This window comes from Theropithecus gelada, chromosome 11 (genome assembly GCF_003255815.1).
Source record: "Theropithecus gelada isolate Dixy chromosome 11, Tgel_1.0, whole genome shotgun sequence".
Classification (NCBI taxonomy): Eukaryota; Metazoa; Chordata; class Mammalia; order Primates; family Cercopithecidae; genus Theropithecus; species Theropithecus gelada.
This window is the reverse complement of record NC_037679.1, coordinates 38456879-38473094: the sequence shown is the minus strand read 5'-3', so window position 1 is coordinate 38473094 and position 16216 is coordinate 38456879. Positions and strand designations below refer to the sequence as shown.

General features: G+C 34.2%; 1 protein-coding gene across 4 annotated transcripts in view; it reads right to left on the bottom strand.

The window, feature by feature from the left end:
• SYT1 (synaptotagmin 1) overlaps positions 1–16216 on the bottom strand; it is a 600120-nt gene that overhangs the window by 154824 nt on the left and 429080 nt on the right. For 3 of the 4 annotated variants that reach the window (XM_025402035.1, XM_025402033.1, XM_025402034.1), the window contains 3 exons: positions 12209–12331; positions 8203–8370; positions 4882–5049 (listed from right to left, as the gene is read on the bottom strand). In XM_025402035.1, the coding sequence (XP_025257820.1) occupies positions 4882–5049; positions 8203–8370; positions 12209–12331 (459 nt within the window). The remainder of the gene's footprint in view (positions 1–4881; positions 5050–8202; positions 8371–12208; positions 12332–16216) is intronic. The other variant, XM_025402036.1, reaches the window with a different exon arrangement.

Genomic DNA, 16216 nt, shown 5'->3' with positions numbered 1-16216 from the left:
AAAGAAACATACCAAAAAACCCAAAGAGGCACTAAACTATTTTCAGCATTCAGAGCTAGGACATTTTGCTCCTCAGCTTTCAGAATACTTTAACCATCGTTTGTAAAATAAGAACACAATGACTATTAACACGGACTTTAAAAAGGGCATTTGGAAACGTTTCTTACTGTATAATAAACATTCATTCAAACTCCATTCATTCATTCAAAAATATTTTTGCACGCCTACTGTGTTCTTGCCTCTGTGATTAACCTTGGTGAGGAACCATAGAAATGGCTGCTGCCTGGATGGAGGTTCAGTCCAGTGGGGAAGATAGACAATGACAAAGTAAAGAACAACAAGTATAACTTCCTGAAATGCTATGGATGCAAATTAATGTTTTTGTTGCATTTCTTAAATGTTGTGAATGACCAGGAAGGTTCTTATTGGCATCCATGTTTAAAATTCCAGCAATTAACCTTTTATAAGGATTTCCAATCAGGGCATTGATTGGTGGGTGGAGATTCTTGGAGAGCATAGTTGCCATCTGATTGCTAAATGTACTTAGAAACAGCATCACTTCTTTCATGATCCTTGGGCATAAAAGATGCCATAAGGAATAATGACTTTAACTCACTCGGAAGAAGTACCAAGGAATTGACCATTGGAGGTTAAAAAACTGTTGCCATTTGATTGAATATGTATTCTTCACATGCTTTTCTGTGAAGTAAATGTTTTTCTAATTAGGCTTAAAAATGTGAAATTTTCTTGCAAAATTGATTTTCCATTAAGGCATTAAAGTAGTTTCTCTTCCCTTCTGCTTGGATACTAATTAAATTATGTTCCAACTTGTTTTAATTCTGCAATCAATTTTTTTTCCATTTGCACTAGATTACAGAATCTCATTTAAAAATCACTCTTTACCAAATTTTACACAAAGCAGAGGTGATAGACTTATTCTCTAATGGAAACAAAACAATAAAACAGTAACTGCTCAAGTCATGAGGGCTTGCAGCATGTCAGGGTGGAATGTTAAAAAAAGGCTTAGTTTTTTTTTTCTGCTGCTATCTATTCCTTATGCTGTTTTTAGAGATAACAAATATCTCTCCATATAGTAGAAGGCATGGAGATAAAAATAAATTTTAAAAATGGAATGAAATGTTAAAATAAAAAGGGTTTAAATAGTTTGATGATCTATCTGATCGTGGGGTACAGAACTGAGACAACTTTAAAATTGGACATAAGTGAAATTTATAAGAAGGGAAAAATGGAGTCATAGCTGTTGATTGTAATGTTTGAAATAATTAAGTCAACATTTTAAATAGATTATTCTAAAAGGATAAAGATTGGTTTCAGGTTTGACTTGCGTATACCATAAATACTTATTTTTTGAAAGATTAAAAAGAAGAAAATCTCAAAGATTCAACTTAGACAGCTTGGGACTATACATATTGGTAGCCTTTTGCACATTGAAGAATTGTATACTGATTACCAAAGATGATTTTGAAGCCATATACTGAGAAAGAAAACAATTAAGAAACAACAGTTTTATATATAACCATCTCTAGGAACTCAGAGGATACATATTTCTGTTTTAAAGAAACAAAAATAAGAGAAAGGTTGACCTGTCTCCAAGGTCAAATTCCACCTTCATCTGTTAGAAGGTGGGGAAGTGGAGGAAGAAAGTAGTCGACCATGCATCGTTAAAAAAACAAACTGGCAAGTGAATGGAACCAGTGAGGTGGCTTTGATTGTGTAAATTTGCAGAACACGATCAAGCCAAACGGAAACCTCACCAGTAATATTTCCACCTGGGGACAGAATCAAATAGTGGGAACCATGTGCTTTTGTTGTTGCTCTTCCTGGTACAGCTTATCTCTTCCACATTACTTCCTTTTAAACATGGGTCTAATCACTTCCAAATGAGCTCTTACACTATCCATGTTCATTCCCATTTCTTTCTAAATTGTTTACACATTATTTGGTCACAAAAAATAGGACATAATCCTTTAAGCTACACAATTACTTCATCATCTTATGACTTATAGTTGTCAACTTTCTGGCAACAAAACCTGACTGCATTTAATTAACATCACAGAGTTGGCTGTCAGTGGGTCTGATTTAACCTGTTTAAATCCAAGTCTCTGGCAGAACAGCTTACTCTGATTAGCAGTACTCTTTCTAGATTCCAAAGCTGTTCCTTGAATTCCTTTTTCTCACTTTCTTTGATATCTTTCATCTCATTATGACATTAAAAATAACGCTTAACACTGTTAGATGAAAGCAAAACTAAAATCATGAACAAAATTGCTCATGTAAAGTGGAAAAACAATTTCTTTAAAATCAAAAAACTAAAGTCAATCTAAGACTTCAATTTATTCACACAATTATAATTTTCTGCAATTAATGGACAGTGGCATGCAAAGTTAGAGCACATATCATTGAGAATATATAATTCTTCATATATAAAATGTAATTGGAATCTTACTTCCTTTATTATGAAAACGCTTCTAACTGGGTCTAGTCATCTAGAGATACTTTGTAAGCTAGACATCTGTCTTATACAGTTTTTTATAACCTATATCTTGATAAAGAGAAATAGTCCAACTGAAAACCAAAAATTTCTATTTCTGAGTAGAAATCAAAGAGGAAAGTCTCTAGAGTTTTACAAGTGTAATGATAAAATTAATATTTCCCATCAATAACTCTTACAGATACTCAGTAAGCGCAGTGGTGAGAAAAAGGATGGAGAAGTAGATAAAAATAGAGGGACACAACAAATGAGGAGATGAACACACAAAATGGGGAAAGAGAACACACAAAATTAACCAAGAAAAAGGTACGAGAGAGCTCTCACTTAGTGAACATTTACCATATGCCAGACTCTATGCTGGGTACTTCACATTCTATTCTATTTCATCGGTAAGTAAGATAAGGGGCAAATCATGTTAGGCCACTTTCTAGGTTAAAATTCTGAATGGGCAGTGTACCTAACCCCCTAGATTCTAGAGCGAAACCTGTCAACTTGGTGTTAAGTTTCAATTTCTGCTCGTTCTCAAAAGATTTATGAAAGAAGAAACTTGCTCAATGGTCTACATTCCCTTAATTCAGAAAAAAAAAAAAAAAATCACAATTTTTCAGAAACCCACTGGGTGTGATCTTGGATGTCATTACCACCCTATAATTATCCAGGTGAAGGTAACAAGTGTGAGCCATGCACGCTGCACAGGTGGGCATTGTGAAGTACCAGTGGTTCATGTTCTCATATTTAACAAACAAGCCAACCAAACACTAGCCAACTAATGAAAACCAATCAGTTAATAAACATTTGTTATGGTCCTACTTTTCCCCCCAAACAATTTACACAAAGTCAAACACTTCAATAAAATATTCAATGAAGTATCTCACTACTTTGTTAAATAATTATGAACACTGTAATTGAATGATTGAATTTTTTTCATTAAGATGTCTGTAACATTACTATTAGTTCACTTATAGGAAAGAACTATCCATAAAATCATATGATTTTAAAACTCAGTATTTTTCTTGGGTATTCTTGAATATCCACAGTAGGGCTAAATCTGTCTCAATGTCTAAGAAAGGTTAGTCAACATTCTTAGATATTGAGATGGCATATATATATGTATATATATAAAAAAATATGTATACACATGAATATTATATACAAAAATACTTAAAGCTCTGCTTTCTTTTGGGAAAGTATAAGTATATATACTTTTTTTTTCCCAAAAAAAGCAAAGCCTAACTTAAGTATTTTTGACTCATTTTGTAAAATCAAATATCAAATAGCAATTTTAGAGTGAAAACTTCAGTTTCATCATGGGAATTAATAGGTCTATTCTAAAACCTCATTTCATCATATAGGGGGTATAAAGTTCATAGCTTCAGATTGGTCACAGCAGACCTTAGGCTGAGAGGATTCCCAGGTGATGGACTTAACTGAGTTTCTCTGAAGGTCTGACTCTCTCCGGAATCTCCCTGAGGACCCCAAGAGGCCAGGGAATCCTAGGGACCTGGAGATCCTAAATGACTGAGCGGTCAGCCATCCTTTGGGTACTTACAGCTGTATGTCAGGAACTAAAGAGTGACTGGGAAAGGAGTTGTTTTAGGAATTTGGAGAAGCTACGGGTTCCTTGCTTTTCTAGTATTGGTCCACTGAAATGTTTGCAGAGAAAAATGCTGGTGCCAGGCAGGCATTGCATAATCAGATACAATTGATTATTATGAAGCTTAAATGCACTAAACATATTGAACTTCCCTTTTTAAGTCATGGAAAAATACTGGGCTAAACTATTAAAACTGGGGATAAACAATGTGAGGACTAGCATAAAATGTGAGTCATTTAAAAAATGGATTTAATATCAGGCTTTGTGAATTATATTTGATGTTTCACCAGTTATGCTCTCATCTCTTTAGGAGAAACAATGAACTGTCTGTGATATGAAGAAACAATCAAGGAAAAAGTACCATTTTATTTCTGTGTAATAGCTACGTAACCTATGCAGAAAACACAAAATGATTGTGGAAAAATATGAGAAATGAAATAATTTTTCATTGTCCTTTTAAAGCAGTAGTTTATGAGTGTGTGTGGCCTTTTGTAGCTTTTAGAAAGAGTTCCTGTGTGCATGTGCGTTTGTTTGTGTCCAGGGTTGCTGTTTCTAGATCCAGTATACAAATTTCTCTCTCTCCTTTCAAATAACACCCAGAAGACCTGTACACTTTTTAACAAAGTGGTGCAATGCCCTTGTCCCTATTTTACCAGCTCTCAACAGCTAGAGGCCTACACCCCCCTTTGTAAAGAGTATTTCTCAGTAAGTTATTATATGAGCAGCAACTGGCGAGTACAGCTTGTGATGTTAGATATGCTAATAATTGCCTTACCTCTTCCTTCTCAGCACTTTGCAGGTCACGCCATTCCTCAGTTACATGGCCAAAATCCACTGTGTTCATAGGGACTTTAAATTCTCCAATGATGTCATGCTTAGAGAAACGATCAAAATCATATACAGCCATCACCAGGGTTTTGCCACCCAATTCCGAGTATGGCACCTAAATAAAAAGCGATGAGGATAAAATATCCAGTCACAAAAATGCTTAAAACATGTTACTTGTTCATGGTGCTTAATTTAATATTTATGTTGCATAAACAGAACAGGGATATAATTTTATTTTTGGTTATTTTTTAAATTGAGACTTTTGACAAACTGCTTGAGGCTAAAATTACTTGAGAGAAAATGGGAATTTTTAGTGATTTATTGCTTTATCTCAAAGTTCTAGAAGCTGTTAGCATTATTAATAATGGATCCTGCTATTAGTCATGCTATGAATCCTTAAGATTAATAAAAGAATAAACAAGCCAATTGCATCTGACTATAAATAAGTTTTTCTTGTAGAATATTGTGTTGTTATTGTTGTTATAAGTTATATTGTCAGGGTGTAACTTACTGAGGGGCAAATAACTTTTTTCAAATGTTCCATTAACTCTTTCAAGTCATTTAAATGCCACAGTTCAATGGAGCAATGATTTATTAAAGACTATGCAAGGAGTCTGAAAGGATTGAAATGATATTCACAAGTGCCTCACATACTCCTTAAAATAATTTGTTGATTGACAAGAACTGACTAGGAAATTGATGTTTTGAATATCAGAGGTGCATTATAATATGGGTTTTGAAGTTCATTCTTGGGTATGACATGTTTTAGGATGAGTGGTGGCAAAAGGCCAAGAACTGATGAATTCTCCAGCTGTTCAAATATATCTGGGACAGATGCTATGGGTTGGGATGTTTATTAGGGACATTTTTAATATTCAGTGAAAGCAGTGCAATCCAAGTAAGCTACACTTCAGTAACTGGGTAGAAATACCTAATTAAGAAATTGTTTAGACTTGTCTTAAAGGTTTGATCAATTTTCATACACTTCCTATTATTTTATCAGTGTAAATGGTTGTCTTATGCTTCAGCAAACATTTCTCAATTAACTCTGTATATTAAGGAGGGAAGAAAGGGAAGAATATTAGGCCATCTACATACAAGAAATTTTAGTTTTCCAAAGAGTTTTTCTTTTCTGTCATTTATGTATCATCTGTTTGGAATTGGATTATTTTATTAAGATGTTATGATTAAAAAGTAAGCATCATACTTTTTCCATTTTAGAAGGAATGGAAAACAAACCCTTCCAAAGGGCTGACTCTCAAAGAAAGAAACAAAATATTTTAGAGTAGGGATTAAACCCTTGAAAATTTTATTGTATATCTAAAATCTCTCTAGACTTTCTAATGATTGTACTCAAAGAGCCAACAGTCAAAAATCTGGGCTTGGGGTCAGACAGACCTTGTACCAGATTTGGACTTTCCAACTAAAGGGCCTGGGGCACATGATTAAACATCAGTTTATTCATCTATTAAATTGTGATAATACTGTAATAATGGCTACTTCATGGGGCTGTTTTGGGGATGAATGAATATATGTAAAACACCTAGCACAGAAGAAGCCCTTGAAAATATTTATTGTTTGAATGATTACTAGCTCCTTCAGATAACTGTTTGGAGGAAAAGAAGACGAATTTAGTTTCAGGCATGTTGAGTTCCTGTTCAGTGTTTAAATCCATTGTAAAGCCAGCCCTCTTTAAAGTCTTTTATACTTCCATTCCTATATCATATTGCCTCTTGGCATTTCAAGATGAGTAATCTACAATGTCTAACCAGCTCTCTAGAAAAATTGAAGTGTTTTTAAATATAGCAGAATATATTATACTGTGGATTATGTGCAGTTTGATCAACCTGTCTGAAATAAAATGAAACTTGATAAAAATGTATAGAGAATTCAAAAATTTCAATAATTATACTTGGTTTTATAGAAATTACTAATAAAATTATTAGCATTTTTTTTAAAGAAATAATAATATAGGTAATGCAATATAAAACAAAGCCCCAATACATTAGCTCATATAATTTAAGAATTTCCTCACTAAGTTTTGGTCAGAAACTGCTGACCTAAGTTAAGGTTAATAAATAGATGAATAAAACAACTGTGATTACTATTACAATATTTTTAAAATTTTATTTCCACTTTATGTTTTGTGGTATGTTGGCTACAGTGATTAAGCTTCATGAGCAAATACTCTTCATGAGCTGAGTATTTCCAGAATGTCTTTACTGCTAATTTAAATTCACTGTCTAGGTACAGCAAAAACCAGATTTTAAATAAGATTACTGACAATCCATGAGGGACCTTTGTCTTGAAAACTCAGAAATTTTAGAGTGAATAGAAAGACACTTCCCCTTTACATAATTGAAAACAAGGTTTGAGAAAATGACTCATGCCCTCATTTTCAATTTATTTCATCCCAGAATGTTTGCTAACACAAGGCACATGCTAAGCCTGGCTGATGGACGCGGTGATTTTGAATTAGCCTGCTGGCATATTCACAGACATTTCATTTTTCACAAACATATTGTTCTGAGTAATGCATTAGAAAGTTTTTTTTCGCATGTTAAAGATATCCACCAAAAGAATTGTTTTTATGAACGATTTCAAGCCAAGATCCACAAAGATCCTGGAGACCTGCAAGGCATGTTTTCCTGATGAGATATTAAATGGCTGGAATCTCTGTTATTGTTTGTCAACTGAGGTGCCTCAACAAGATGAAGAACATCAGAGCAGAACCTAGAGTAAAGGAAAAAGGCTAGAAATGCAAAAAAACAGTGTGTTCATATTCCTTTTATTGATTAGTTAAGAAGAATGACTTTAACGTGCTCAAACTGCCCTTCTACACACAGAATTTTGTTACAAGGGTCATGTCTATTTGTACCATTTAAGCATTGGGACATAGCTTACTTAATCCTGGGATTGCAACAGATGTACCTATTTTCACGAACTTTGAAATTTAGAAAAATAATGATTTCATTCTTTTGGCTTTATGTTAGGTAGGGATCTCACTTTTTAGATGTGACTATGACATCCTAGTCATGTTCTAGTCAATTCCATTCCGAAATGACTGAACTGAATCGTACTCTGAGCACACTGAAAGGCAATATTGAATCTTGACTGTAGTGAAGATACGAATTTTGCATGTTCTTACTGGAATTATTGTGAGTCCCTGAACAAGCATTCATGTGCATGTCTATGTATGTGACAGGATGAGATCAGTCTTTTAACTAAAACAACAAAGGAAAGGTTATAAATAAATACTAAAAAATACCTTGAAAGTAAATTGCTCATTGAAGACAGGATTAAGGGTTTTTCGGTGGACTTTTGTCTCAAATTTCTTCTTCTTATCAGGTAGCAGAAACACTTTCACATAAGGATCAGATGTGCCCCCCATGTCCAAGGCAGGCAGTTCGGCAGCCTGAATGATCCCTACCAGCAGCTGAAATAAATGAGAGGATACAGCAAACATAAATATTAGTGGACGTTTTGGAAAAGATCGATTTGTTCACAATGCTGCATATTGGAATTTCTCCCTCTTCCTATTTCGTTTTAATAAACTCTTATTCTCTTATGAATCTGAATACAGAAGGCAAATGAAGTGAGCTATGTAGACTTCGGAAACCCAATTATGACAGATGCAGGCTCTGGGAAGCCTGGTTTTAAGCACAAAGGAGGCTTTTTAAAAGGTTGCTGGTTGCAGTTAAATATGGAGTTCATTTTTGCAAAAGAGCTGTAATCAAATAACTTTCCAGGTGCTAAAAACCCTTGTGCATTGTTTTTCTTTCCAGAGCATGATTTGTAAGTGAAAATACATTGTTAAGCAATCGCAAGTTTGTAATTATAAAGTGGGAAGCTTTTATTCTTTATCAAAGCCTCAGATCAGCTGAGTAGAAATTTCTTAGAAATCGGGTAGCATTTTGAGATAAAAAATAAGATCTTCTAGTTTCTATTATATTTGACCTTCACTTGGGCGCTGGCTACATTTATTTTAACTTACAGTAGAATGATTATTATCTGTGAGATTCTGTGTTTAAATATAGGACATGGAGTCAAAGAAATGTAATTTCAGCTTCATAGGGAGGAAGGGAGATTGGAGGTGAGGTTTTCTAATGTTGAGTAACTATGTTTTTTATTTTTTCCAAGCACCACAGAACTATCTACATTTCTTTAAGTCTGTTTTCTTACTGATGCGTTCTTAAGCCTCATTATGAATATTAAAGTATTATGGCATTGTTAATATTTTTGCAAAGAAAAAAGAGGTGTGTGTACACCATCATAGATACTCTGTCATTAGAGATTTTGCATCAACAGACTGATTCAGATCCATACAGGAAACAAAGTAGACTCTTATTGTTATTCAAGGTGTATGCTATTTGGTAAATGCAGTAACACCACAGGTTTTTACATCACAGTCTGAGAATTTGAGTTCATGCCTTTTTAACTGGTAGAGTAAAACAGCAATTCACCTCCTTAAAAAAAAAAGCATAGCCATTTTAATTGTGACTCACCATGTACTTAAGTGCATTTTGGCTAGGTGGCTCAATTTTTAACATGGACCAATAACCTGAATGATTATGTTGTTTCCATTTTAAGGCTTCAATATCTTTTTTGTGGAATCATGATATGACAGTGGCAATAAGAATGCTAGATTGTAGGTACACAAAACACAGACAGATGGTCAAAAAATAGCTAAAATAGCCATCAGATTATAAAGACATGATTAGTAAAGCAAACAGTCTGTCTGTCTGTTTGCTAAATTTGTATTTGGTATTTACCTTTACGCAGCAATGCGAATAAGTAAGATTCTATTTCCTCATTCTCACTTTTTATAACCAATTTTCTTTTGAGCAGAAAATAACACGAGAGAGATGGCTTCAACTCTTTAGAAGCTAGATGATTTATGATTTAGAGTTTCGGATATTTTGTTAATAAAGAATGAGGTTACTTTTTCCAACCTTGTTCTGACTTCTGCCTAAGAGATAAATATCACATTTCTCTCTACCATGAAAGTATCTTAATTAAAATATGTTAGGGTTATCTTTTAGTTTCGGTAAGCAAACATACATATTTGATCCAAACTTTATGAAGTTTTTCAGACTTTATCTTCCTGCCTCTTAGGAAATCAAATGAGAATTTGGGAAAAAAATCAATGCGTAATATTTTAAAAATTCATCAGTTTCTCAGAATGAAATAACTTTTTAGATTTGATGTTTGCTGGAAAGGGAACAGTAAATGTACTCTTACTATATTTTAGTAAAAATATTTTCAGTGTTATTATTTTCTTAAAAATGCTACTTTATAAAATGATACTTACAGTATTAATAATTAAAGCTAACTTAAAAGCTTCAAAATTATGACTAACCAGGATGAGACACCACTAGATTTCCACTGGAAAATATGAATGGTCAATAAATGATGAGAAAAGTATTGGATGCTTATAGAAAGTCGGATTAATTTTTTGGAAAATATGTTATACATTAAGACCAACGTAAGTTGTCCTTGATCTTTCCTAGAATATATCAATAAGAGGTTTTGCTCCTAACCTGACGCTCAAATTTTAGAAGTGATAGAAATGATCACAAACGTCATATGTAATTAAGTAAAAATGGTAGACTTATAAACCTGAACCTGTAAACCAATAATGTAGTTTTCTAGAACATATTATGTAATAACTAGCCAGGGCTATAATGAAGCTGATCAAAAAATTATTTTTACTATGACAGCATATTTACACATTCTTCATGAGGAACCCTCTGGAAATTTCAGAAACTGAAGACATTATTTGAACTGTCAATTCCTAAATAAAACACAGAATTTCTGCAACTGCTTAGAGCTCTCACAGCACTACTGACTTTGGATGTTAGTCATCAAAGATGAGCATTGGTGTTTTATTTATTTATTGTTCATTCCTCATCAAACTGGAAATCATTAACACATGCTGCATTACTAGTAACTGTATTTATTTTACATTCATCAGTTCTTCTTTACCCAAAAAGGTAAGTGAAGCAAAATGAACTGGAGAGGTTTAAAACTTTCCTACTTGGAGAACGGCTATGTCTTACACATTTTTAAATTAAATTACATTAAATTAAATTTTTTTTGAGACGGAGTCTCGCTCTGTCCCCCAGGCTGGACTGCAGTGGTGCGATCTTAGCTTACTGCAAGCTCCGCCTCCCGGGTCCACGCCATTCTCCTGCCTCAGCCTCCGGAGTAGCTGGGACTACAGGCGCCCGCCACCACGCCCGGCTAATTTTTTGTATTTTTAGTAGGGACGGGGTTTCACCGTGTTAGCCAGGATAGTCTTGATCTCCTGACCTCGTGATCTGCCCACCTCAGCCTCCCAAAGTGCTGGGATTATAGGTGTGAGCCACCGCGCCCAGTCTGTCTTACAGATTTTTAAAAACCTGATCTCTAATTTAGCCTATTCCCCTAATTCTTATCCAGCTTTCACATTTCTGTAACAATTCAGAAGGTAAGGAACATTTTCATCAATGTTGTGGATCCTGGAATGTCTTCGAATGTAAAGTGACTTTTAACAGTTATCTTTCATCAATCTCTATTTTATTGACAGGCAGTCAATAAAAGGTAGCCACTATTATTCATCTAGGTGGCATTTCATGACTTTACAAGAAATTGAAGCAAAAATGCCTGTTTTGTTACCTTCTTAATTCCTTGTCACTTTTTGGGCAATATTCCTAGGCATTAGAAGTAAGTCTCTGGTCTTCTCACTCTTTTAGAATTGCTATCTCATTAGCACTAGGAGTTTCACCTAGTACCATATAAGGCAATCCTGCTTTTAAATTGAAAGGACCAGAGTCAATTTTTCATCTTTGATCCCTTATCAAATCATTCTATCGTTTTTCAAAACTTTGGCTAGAATAGTGGCCGAACTCAAAGGCCCCTAGCCCTGTCTAGTTCTAAATCTGTAGAGTCCAAGGGAGGTTGCTGCAGCTCGGGCTGAGGGAGCTGAGAAGGTGAGACTGTGGCTAGAACCTCTCAGAAGCAGACCGACTGCTTCAAGTTAATTTGTATTCTGTCTGCCTGCTGAAAGTGCCACAAGTAGATGTAATCGGTTGAATACTGTGAATTCTAATTACCAGAAGTTAAATTAGCAAGTAGGGGACTGCCTGTTCTTAGAAATTATTTCATCCATAGCGTTGATAATTGCATTTTCTCCTCGCAGCAAACAAAATATTTTAAGAAGTATCTTGCTGCAATTTCTACTTGGTAATTTCAGAAAACATAATGGAATTTGAAGACATTTCTCCACTTCAGACCTGGTTATTTTGGAAATCATAATCCAGTGAATATTGAAGTTTTCCCAGTTTCTCCTCTTCTTTGGGTTCTTCTTTTTCTTCTCCATCAGTCAATCCGGTTTCAGCATCATCATCCTTGAGGGCCTATGTATAGAGAAATGGATCACATGTGAATTTCAGTGAATTTTCATTAAAACTTAAATTGAACTGGGCCTGTAGTTACACTTCCAAGCTGTTCGAAGCAAGCACTAAGATGCTGGAAATCTGTTTGACACACATTCACATTTGCTGCTTACATATTTTTTTAAATTCCTTTTGTGCACGGAATTTTTTTCCCCAATCAGCAAGCAAAATGAAAGCGATGGAAGAAGCCCCTCAGAATATTGCAAGCAAAAAATGTAACATTGTTGCAAAGAAAGTATCAACTTGGTGTTGTATTTGGCTCTGATAAAACTGCTGCTTTCAGAGGAAAGATAAACATGCTACTAACCAGGCCAGGTTTCACATTCATGTAGTTTAAAGAGATGCTCAGCATCATATAAAGTATCGCTACATGCAGTGGAATAATTAATATCAAATGCATGGCCTTTTGTTGCCTTGTTTCCTATGAAAAAGATAGTTCAGTAATGATCCTCAGAAAATTTAAATTCCCTGTGTTTCACATCTACATTTATTATGGTATGAAAAAGAGGAAAAAAACATGCCACCAGCAAATCCATGTTTAGAGAAAAGTTCACCCCACTTCCAGTTTCAGTTTACCACTTTATTTTCATAACAGCTCCACCAAAAGCTAGGCTGAATTAAATTGATTTAAGAGTCTATTTGATATCAAAAGATAAAAAGAGTTAGGTTTGCAATTCTGTCAAACACAAATTGGTATAAGAATTCATTTTGTATTTAAGAGCAAAAGCAATTGTATTGAACTCTCAAAACTCAGTCTGACCAATTGAATACTCTTTATAACCTAAAACTTAAGTGTGCTATAAATGGAAATATTAGAAAGCTCATTATCTGATAAGTTTCATTCAAATGCTCTTCTTTTTAAAAAATCTAAAAATATAATATGTTTTTCCAACATGCAAACATTTTGCTAAAAATATCAACATTTATAAAGCTTGTAAGTACATGAGTTTTGTTTCTAGGGATGTGCAATTCTTATTGCTTTAAGTAATTAGAACAATTAATTAGAAATCTATACACAGTCATTACTCAAAATTTAAAATAATACAAAATTACATTTTCCTGACTATGTGTGAGGTTGAAAAGATTAAAAACTGTATGAACCATTTGTATTTTTTCTTCTGGGGACTGCCTGTACATAGCCTTTGCTAATTTGTCTATGTATCGTTTGCCTTTTTCTTATTGATTTGCAAAGGCTCTTTGTATTTTAATGATTTCAACTTTGTTGTTATGTTATATACAACAATTATTGTCTCCTAGTTTTAGGTTATAGCATTTTTATTGCTATTTTTGTATATGTGTATGCATGCGTGTATTACTGTAGAATCTCACAGAAATAAAAATGGACATACCAGTGGTAGATTGTTTTACATCTCTGACAAAGTAAAGGAATCTTAACTCTTGTTAGCTCTCAAATTGAATCTAAGAATTCTCATAGAACTCAAATGCAAGAATTATAACCAGGTTGTAGACAGGCATCAGTCATCAGACCGCAGTTCCTCCTGTCTGCTACCCCCGCATCCAAGACTACATGGTCTTTTTTCTTTGCTGTGTTCAGCATTCTCAGGAAGGAGATTCTCTGTTCAATCCACCCTCTTACTCAGGGACCTTCAGTGATGCTTCAAAATGGCACCCTCAGTCCTTGAATGTATAAGATTTTCTAATTTGGCTTCACCCAGTTAACTCCAATTTGATTCTAAAAAACTGAGACTCGGCTGTATCACAGGTTAATAGAACTCATTCAGGTGGGAAGGTCATATAAACAGAATTGAGCTGTTGTCAGAGATGCCTCTGCTTTTTTTGCTGGAAATTTCTTAGGAACCGACAGTGAGTTTTGAAAATTGAAAATTGCCGTCATGATATACATCTGTGTAGAAACATTATCAAATTTGGTTAGCTACAAACCACTTAATTTGGAAAGTTTAATCTATGCTTGGGTGCTTCTTTGAATGTTAAAATGTTGAATTACTAATAGGGCTAAAGATAGGAAACAACATGAAAATATTTTAAAATTTATATTAATTGTTTAACTTGTGAACAAGAGGCTTGGTCACTAAAGGTAACATGTGATAGTAAAGTGACAAAAAAAAAAAAAAAAAAAAGACTGCTGAGTTTAGTTAGAGAACCTGAGGCAGTGGAATCCCTTTGCCCTTTCAAAACCCTAGCTGTGTATAAGTCTTTAACACTGTCGTAGATGTGCTCAGGAAATTGCAGCTTAGGTAATTTGCCTCCCTATAAGATTTTTGGTTTTGTAAAAATAATAGCAAACTATTTAACATCTATTTCTGTTTGATAAATCTGCATGTCAGTCTATTATTATAATAAAAAATTCATCGATTAAAATACCTTTTCAAAAGTCTCTTTCAGAACTGAATTTATGTATCATGTTTCAGCCCAATGCAATTTGAAATAGCTGATATATTAAATCTCCTTCTCCCTAAGTGGCTTTTACCTGAATAGAAGGCAGGACCATCTCTGCAATTATTCTGCATGAAATAGGGCTAAATTTTTGATAATTTCTCAGTGCCACTGTTCATCACTGAAGTGATTAAGTCTATTCCTGTCCCAAAGGCTGAGCTTAAGCAAGACATTTTCTGTACCATCACATTAAATTCAGACCTATTAAATCAGTAGCTATTATAATATCTCAAGAGCACTATTTTCCCCTCCATGGAACAAAATTCGGAAGAAAAAGCTTGTAAACCTAGCAGTTCTGAGGTTTGATAAATTGCAGTAGAAAAAGCTGGGTTGGGAATATCAGACCTTATTTTAAATTTCAAAGATGAAGTGCACATGCTTATGGTTTGCTTTGACATTCAACAGGTGCTGTGTTCGCAACCATCAGAAGGAGCATTTGTTCATTCTCAGTGACATTGTTCAGATTTGGATTTAATAAGGCACACTGGAAAAGTAGCGCAAGGGACTGAATTTCCTTCTGTGTCCATCAACTTAAAACTTGAGCTTTCTAATACTGTTATATTTAATCCGTTAGCGTGTTTAAAATGAGAACACCTTATCTTTAAAGAAATCAATTTAGTTCAGCCTCTTGATGTGTGTCAGAATGATATACCCTCAGCTGTGGAGCCCCAGGTGCCAGGCCACTAAATGTATCTGAGCGTTGACTAGGGATGTCTAAGTAGCAGAGGAAACCTACCGCAAGGGACAGTCCAGAACAGTCATGAGACACAACACAGATAAGGACATAGAAGGAAGAAATAAAAATTAAAATATCCACACACATTAGTGAAAACCATGGAGAAATGACCTTTCCAGACCTATGGCTTTACAAGTGAATATTTTCCTTCTGTCTGGTTAGTGTTCTTTAGTTTTAACGCATACAAAAGAACACGTAAATATGTATTTTATGCAACATAAATGTCTATACTTTTTGTAATCATTGCAGAATATTTAAAAAATCTTCTTTGGTTTCAAAACTTTACTATAGAGACATGTAGCCATGAATATTGAAATTTGAATTTCTGTGAGTTTGATATGAATTGAAATGGTAAAAATGTATTGATTGTCCTAGAGCATTTATATCCTGTATCTAGAGCCTATATATATATATATCTTAAGATTAAGAAATTATATCTAAAATGCCTCTCACATCTGTCTTGTTTTTAAACGAGACAGGCATAAGCCATCTTTATTTTCTTCCCATGTTCACTTCAACACTCTGCTGAAGATATTTTGAAAATATAATTATTTAATAATAATTTTAATTTGTATTCATGCTGTTTTGATTTTTGGGTGATCTGGCGATCATCATGTGATAAAACATTCTCTTAAAATCTGCACATTCTGTTTTGCTTTTTCAGCCTTCCTCTTCATAAACTGATGGAACCCATG